This window comes from Henckelia pumila, chromosome 3, assembly GCF_033568475.1.
Source record: "Henckelia pumila isolate YLH828 chromosome 3, ASM3356847v2, whole genome shotgun sequence".
In the NCBI taxonomy this organism is placed as follows: domain Eukaryota; kingdom Viridiplantae; phylum Streptophyta; class Magnoliopsida; order Lamiales; family Gesneriaceae; genus Henckelia; species Henckelia pumila.
The window spans coordinates 133,057,852-133,065,511 of NC_133122.1; the positions used below are offsets into that span (position 1 = coordinate 133,057,852).

General features: G+C 35.6%; 2 protein-coding genes across 2 annotated transcripts; both read left to right on the forward strand.

Moving 5' to 3' along the window:
• Positions 1-890, forward strand: LOC140893223 (uncharacterized). Its single transcript, XM_073302290.1, has one exon. The coding sequence runs from the start codon at positions 310-312 to the stop codon at positions 649-651; it is 342 nt and encodes a 113-aa protein (XP_073158391.1). The 5' UTR covers positions 1-309; the 3' UTR covers positions 652-890.
• Positions 891-1,495: 605 nt separating this feature from the next.
• LOC140889519 (uncharacterized) lies at positions 1,496-2,818 on the forward strand. The gene is made up of 3 exons (XM_073297234.1): positions 1,496-1,703; positions 1,949-2,157; positions 2,249-2,818. The coding sequence occupies exons 1-3, from the start codon at positions 1,496-1,498 to the stop codon at positions 2,816-2,818; spliced, it is 987 nt and encodes a 328-aa protein (XP_073153335.1).
• Positions 2,819-7,660: the final 4,842 nt, after the last annotated feature.

A 7,660-nucleotide genomic window follows, 5' to 3' on the forward strand; every position in this document is an offset into this window, starting at 1 on the left:
TTCAACTGAGACACTCGAGCGATTTATTCATCGACAAAGATTTGAACTTTGCGGATCCAGCTACCAATTTATTGCTCTTTCATCACCAAACTTTCCCATTTCTTTCCCTCCATGAATTATTGCGTCACCTTCCTCAGTCGTTTTTTGGTTTCTTCCTTCTTCGCTCGATTATAAATCCCCCGCCAAGAAATCAGAAAAAAAACATCATTGTTGATCTGCTCTGTTCAAGAAATTCGATCGAACCCATCAAGATTCTCTGTTCTTCTTTCCCCCACCAAGACGGCAGGACCCGAGTTTTACTTGGAAGAAATGAATTTCAGGAGCATGGAAGAGTTCTGGCCTTTTTACATGAGCCAGCACTCGAAACCAGCGACCAGGCGCTTGCATTTCCTTGGGACACTGTTCGGTAGCATGTGCTTGATGTGCGCATTGATATTCAACTGCTTGTGGTTTCTGTTAGCCGCTCCTTTGGTTGGGTATGGGTTGGCTTGGGGCAGCCATTTCTTTGTTGAAGGGAATGTTCCTGAGAGTTTCATGCACCCTCTCTGGTCCACCATGTGTGATTACAAGATGTTTGGGTTAATGCTCATAGGCCAAATGGACAGGGAAATCAAGAGGCTCGGGAAGAGGCCTGCTCTGCAACCCTACTGATCCAAACTCTTTCAGTGGAATCATAGATCATCGGGCAGCTCTGGGCAGCAGTGGTCAATGGCAAAGAAAAAAAAAACTTATACTTGTAATAAGATGTTATCTAAGTATGTTTCTTGTTTCTAATTAGTTGGTTCTTTGTTTCTTGGTCCCTTTTGTTGTAGTTAAATGTTGGGTTTTGTTGAATGTGTCCTGCTGCTGAAGGATTTCGAATGTAGATGTTCTATGATTATACTTGTATGTCGGTTTATATCAGTGTTATTTGGATAAAAAGTTGTCTGGCCTTTTTTACTTGAAATTATTCTGTCAATCAGTTTGGATTTAAGTTTCGAGTTTCGAAGTTTAAGTTCATCGGATCAGTTGATCATTGAAATTCTTTCACTAAATTCTTTGGTTCTGTTCTTATCAAGAAGATATTCAACGCAAGCAACAGAGTTATAAACTGTTATTCTCAGAAGTTATACATTGTCCACATTAATTGCTGGTTCCCGATTAATAAATTATGCACTAATTCATTTGATAATAGAATTTCTTGGGCCACTTGCGAATGAATGTGGAAACTGGAAAGTCTGTGGTATTGAGATCATGGAATTCCATTGGAATTTGGACCATTTTTTGTGTTGCTGAACCGTTGGTTATGAAACTGAGTAAAATTAATGTTAGTATACGGTAAATTAAATAAATAATAGTGATTCATTACCCAACACGATTGTACAGTTATATATAAATAAATAATATATAATATATAAATAAATAAACCATTAAAAAATTATCAATTTACCATGGTTGCTGTTATCTTTTATCGTTTGATCTTGGATTAGATTGCTTCATTTCTTCAACCACGACCATGGCTGCAGCAGAGGAAATTCAACTCTCTTTGAAAGTCATGCTAGTCAAAGAAAGCAACAAAGTTTTATATGCTGAAATAGATAGCGATTTTGCGGATGTTTTGTTGAGTTTCCTAACGTTACCACTCGGGACAGTAGTGCGGCTTCTCATCAAGTACTATGGAGACAATGCACCATTTATTGGAAGTTTGAACTCTTTGTATGGAGGTTTATTGAATTTGGATAGTAGGAAGTTTGAACTCATTGTATGGAGGTTTATTGAATTTGGATAGTAGTCATTTCTCAACAGAGGCTGGTAAACTAATGCTGCTCAATCCAAGAAATTCATTAGAAACCGCGTGTAGCAAACTAAAACTCCAGATTGATGATACCCCCCATCCAGTACTTTGTGTGCGGCAATTGGACATGTGTAACCATGTACTATGGCTTGAAATGTCTTTGTCCGAATTCAGCAAATACAATGACCAGGACGGATTTGGAGATGGAAGCCCAAAGTGAAGACGAAAGTGTATTTACGCAGAAAACATCATCGTTTCTGTTACTTGATAATTTGCAGATTCTGACTAATACATTAGCATCGCTTTTCCACATTTTGAAATCAAATGGTATTAAGGACACAAATGAACTTGAGGAAAGAACTCTGATTGTTGGGTTGAAAGAGGTAAATCTTAGTTACATGGACTTGCTTGTATTCCTGTCACTTCTTTGTCTCATCACTCTCTTATTTTTCATTTATTATTTGTTCTCATCAGATAATGGAACTGCTCAAGGGATCGTTAGTTTCCAAAACTCCACTAACGGATATGGTTCAACGGAACAGCTCAGCTACTGCAACTTCCAATGATAGAAGAGAGTTCTCTTCATACAATTTACCAAAGAGTAAGAGGAGAAAACACAATAGTTCAGATGCTAAGAGGATTACCGTGAAGGTCCTTGTGCAAAAATCAACAAATAGATTTCTTTTAGTTCAAGCCCGGAAAGACTTCATTGACTTTCTTTTCAGTTTGCTCACCATTCCCTTGGGAAGAGTTCAGTCTCTCTTAGGCTATAACAATTATCTTGGGAGCATAAATAATTTGTTCTGGAGCATGCATGATTTGCAAATAATAGCACATTTCAAGAGATTCTATAGTTTAACCAAACCAAAAATTCCTCCGCATTATCTTTGCTTGCATCCGGTTTTCTCTCTTGACAAACAAAGCCCTCCTATGATCTATAAGCAGCAAGACTCTAATAGGGTCAAATCATTTGGCTCTGCCTCCCCTGGTTCTGGTTATACTCAAATGAAAATGATCGACCCAAAAGGCGAAGACTTTTGTTAAAGGACCCACGACATTTATGGTGAGTGATGATATGGTGGTGTCTCCTACGTCTGCATCTTTCATCATAACCACTCTTAACCACATGAAAATTCCTTTACATGATGTCGAGGAGAAGGAGGTTGAAATTGGTTTGGAAGAGGTAATATTTTAGCTTTTAACAGTCTTCAGTTTTTGAAAGATCTGCAGCTGTCACAACTTTTGGATGCAATGGGATTCATTCTTTTCTTTTTTGTTTTGTTTTTGGGTAGGCTTTGAGCATATTGAAGGCTTCTCTAACCTCAATTTGTGCTTTAAGCGAAGGTATCAAACCATTCTTAAAGTGGCAGCCAAAGCAAGAGCAGTGACGCATCTCAATCCTATGAAGTTTGGTTTCTTGCGAAGAACGTGTTATATCAGAGTTTTCTAGTGCATTTGTCTCATTTGTTTTGATCTTTTACTCACTGGAGTTGAGTTTGTATCGTTTTCTCATCCAGGCATTACATCGAGACAATGTTTCTATAGCCATTTTCTTAATCTGGCTGACAGTTTGAAAGTGATTTCACTCAGGGAGGATTGGCCTAAGTACCAACATTGAGTATGAATTCGAAATAAGTAAAAGAAAAATGACATAAAAATGAACATCATTCATGCCTTAAAACTGTTTCCCCTCTCCAAATTATTAGCATATTATTACCTTGTGAAAACTTTTTGAGGATCTTATTCTCCTCTTGTTGCTTTCACAAACGATTTTTTTCTCTGACGAATTTCGTAACTTGCATGAGAATAACACAAAAGCGACAGACCATCCGCGAAGTCAATGAATCGAAACCACAAAGGTCGACCCGGGCCGGGGCAGATTCGAATCTGCTTCAACATGAACAACGTAACATGATCACATTCTTCCAAAGTCATATTTGTCTAATTTTTTAATTTTTAATTTAATGTTTAGGTAAGAGTTGGAAATTATTTAGCTAAAAATTGATTAGTTTTTCAAAATATCTAATGATAATGTTATGAACTTTTTTGGTTTGTTAGTCTAGTAATTAATTAATTATTCTAAAAAAATAGGTGACCTGTTTAATAAAAATTAAAATAAATGAGAAGCAACAACAATACTTTCAATCGAACTGAAAATTTTGTAATTGATTGTAATTAATGGTAACAAACATAACTTAAATAGAATATTAAGTAAAATCCATAAAAGAAATGGAACACAACAAGGGAAAAAATCAACGAATTATTTATTTTTATATAAATTTATAAAGCGGTTGATTTAAATAGGTATGACCCCGATGTGATTTTACAGTTTTTTTTAAAAAAAAATTAAACCGAATTATCATTTATACTTTTTTCAAATTATGATTTTACATAAAATCGTTTTTGGTGCTTTTTTGCGATTTTTTTTAACGGTCATTAGAATGAAAAAAATAGAATAAATATTCAAATTATTTAAAATAATAATAAATAGCGTAATTAAATATAGTATAACCACAAATTATACAAAAAAAAAAAAACTAATTAACATAGATAAAATAACAGTCAAACCACAAAATAAAGTTGCTGAGGTGCAATAATTTTTCCTGTTTGGTAAAGCGAACGAACCATGGCGCATGGACTATTGTACGGTTTAAAAGATTTGAGTTGCACCATTATCACAAGCTATAGTTTTTGATAAAACGACAAGCGTTCGGTCCTATAATTGGTATCAGAGCCAAGATCGTGAATTTGATTTTTATTAATTGCAATTATTGTAATTATTAAGAGAAAGATTATTGAGGTACAATAATTGTAGCATGCTTGAAGATTCATTTTTACTCATCATTATACAATCACTTTGAAGAATATTTGTTGTGTTTGACGCTTGAGAGAGAAGAGTTGGAAAATATTCAAAGAAAAGCTAAGGAGAAAATTTGATGACAATATATATTAGAAATGAGGAATTAATTGAATATTGAGATACCGGTAATAATCCTGGATAAAAAAAATAGAATAAATATTCAAATTATTTAAAATAACAAAAGAAAATAATAATAAATAGCGTGATTAAATATAGTATAACCACAAATTATAAAAAAAACATAAATAAAATAGATAAAATAACAGTAAAACCACTAAACAAAGTTAAAACTAATAAAATAGCATGCTTGGAGTTTTATTTTCACTCATCATCATTATTTTTTTTTAAAAAAAAACTGCCGCTATTTTTCAAGATTAAAAAAAAGTTGTGTACATTGGTGATTGGGTGTGGTGTGATGTGGTGTGGTGTGGTGTGGTATGATCAGCTCAGGAGGTTATTGAAAATTTTGATTAGTGCTATATGTTGGATTAATCGTGCAAGATGAGAGTAGCATTAGGGATAAGTGACTTTTTGTGAAGCTCTAATGCATCAAGTTGTTGACGTTGCACATATCACTACTGATCTGCGCTGCTATAAGTATAGTGAAATTAAGTTGTCTTTTGGCTAACAACCATAATTTTTGGCCTAGTGATAAACGCTCGATTCTAACAACAAATTCAAATGAGAACAACATAAGAAATAAATAAACTAAATAAATATCGTACGTAATTACTTACTGTTTTTACACAAAAAATTGGCTCGAGCGGGTTGATTGCAGACGTGCCAGGCACGTGAGTGCCAAATAAAAATATAAATAAAACTAAAAATTTAACTTCTAAAACCAAGCGAAAATGAGCCTCGATTTCGTCGCCGGTCTCAAGTTCACCGGTAATGCCAAAAAACTAAAGAAAAACGATAGTATAATTATTAATAACAACTGAAAAACATATTCTTTGCTACAGACAATTCAAAATGATATTTGAATGCCATAAAAATACAAAAAGATAATTTGCTGAATAGTTCTAGGTACTTAGCAGACAATGTGAAATAAGTGCACTGAAATTTTTTGGAAAAAATAACAAGATGAATGTATGAAATTTTTGCAGAAATATTGCTGTAAAATTCAGAGCTTTTTGAGGCTTGAAGTGTTGTTGTGAATGATGATCCCCTCCTCTCTGCTGATCTCTTTTCTTTTGTTCTTTTGAGAATAACTCCCTACTCCTCATGAAAGTGGGCCACGTTTACCTTACCATTATTTTTGCAACCAACCTTGACTTGGTCTTGGTTTATTTTGAATCTCATTCTTTTCATCTTTTGCCATTTTTCTTCACAAACTTGGTTTTGGGCTAAATCATTTGGGCCACGGCGTGCTAAAAATTTTTGGGTTCCTCTTGGGCCAATAAAATGATTTATTTTATGGGTTAACAATTGTCCCCTGCAGGTTGATGGTCCAATGGGCCATCAAACCTGGACCATGAACCTAATTTTTTCTTAAGACTTTGTAAATGAATTGTCGGGTTTTATGAACATAAGGAACTCCTGATGGGCTTTAATCTGGATAAACTTTGTGATTTCTCAAAATATAGCATCAGTGATCATGTTTCTCGATTTTTGAACTAAATTATCACGTCATCCCAGCTTTATCATTATTGCTCCTCCGATTCTTGCGCTTCTCTCTCTCTTTTTGGCTCTTCTTCTTCACCTGTTAATCACATTGAGCTGGTTTTTGGTATCATCAATTTTATTTCCTCAACACATCAACGTCTTAGGGTTTTTTTTTTCAATTCTTTGCTACCCCGCCGACTGGTAAGATGATCTTTCTTTGTTCGTTCCTTTGTTAAACCCTGCATAAGCAACAGTAATGGACTAAACAGGACGATTCACCTCTTGATTGTGCAGCATTTCTTTGTTCTCCAGTCATGGCTTCTATTACTCATGGTTCATCAGAGGTTCCTGAAAAGCTGGAAGTAATCAGGTACACATATTTTACTAAGGTTTATGGTTGATTTTATTGCTACTAAGGTTTTAGCACTCTCGCTTTCCTGATCTGAGTTTTTGTTTTTTCCAGGCCGCTAAACCCTCTTTCCATTAATCCCGAATGTATTGAGGTTTTGGCTACCGTGACTCATGCCCCCTATGTGGAGGTTCCCTTACCGCAACCAGTATTTTCCAACGTATTCCCTCTTGCTTCTTTATCCGCCTCCTCTTTGCTTCTTGATAGTTCCTTACAACCCCCTGCAAAAGCTTCTAAGTTCAAATCTTGGGCCTATTTCTCCCCTGAATGGGTCAGTTGGGTTGACAAGTTAGAACCCTATTTTGGGGATCTTTGGAAATCCCAAGGCTTGTATTACTTCATCCAACTTACTAAAGGCCCGTTTCAATTACAAGTCAATTTGTTAGAAACTGTTCTCCGTTTTTTGGCACCCCCTTGCAATGCCTTCATGTTTTCTAGTGGGCCAATGACCATCACTCTTCATGATGTCCTTCGTTTGCTGAGGCTCCCAGTCATTGGCCTAGAAATGATAGGTGTTATCTCGATGAAGGATGTTTCGAGTCTCCCGAATGAATATTTGAACCATACTTCCTATGCCTCTGTAATAGGAACCTGGTATACCTCCTCTGATACCCCAACTGCTGAGGAACATATTTTTATCCATGTGGGTACTTGTTTGCAAGTTCTTGTTTTGTCCAGCTTCTGGTCGTCCCTCCACTGAGTACTTGTCTCTTGCGCATTTGCTAAGTACATGAAACGTTATCAACTTAATGTTTCTAGGATCAGTTTATCGAGGGTTGAGTAAAAGTGTTCTTCTTCCCTTCGTAAACTTCAGGGTGTGTGTTGTTTCTTGCAATTGTGACTCTTTTCCTACTTTCTGGATATTAGGAACCTTTCTTTCAGTGACATCAACCCCTCTGATAGTAATGCACTAGCCTATTGCATCACCACTGTTTCTAAGGACTTTTTGATGAACTTTTTCAATACACTTGGAGAAGGGCGCTGTTTATACTTGCCTGTATATCTAAATACG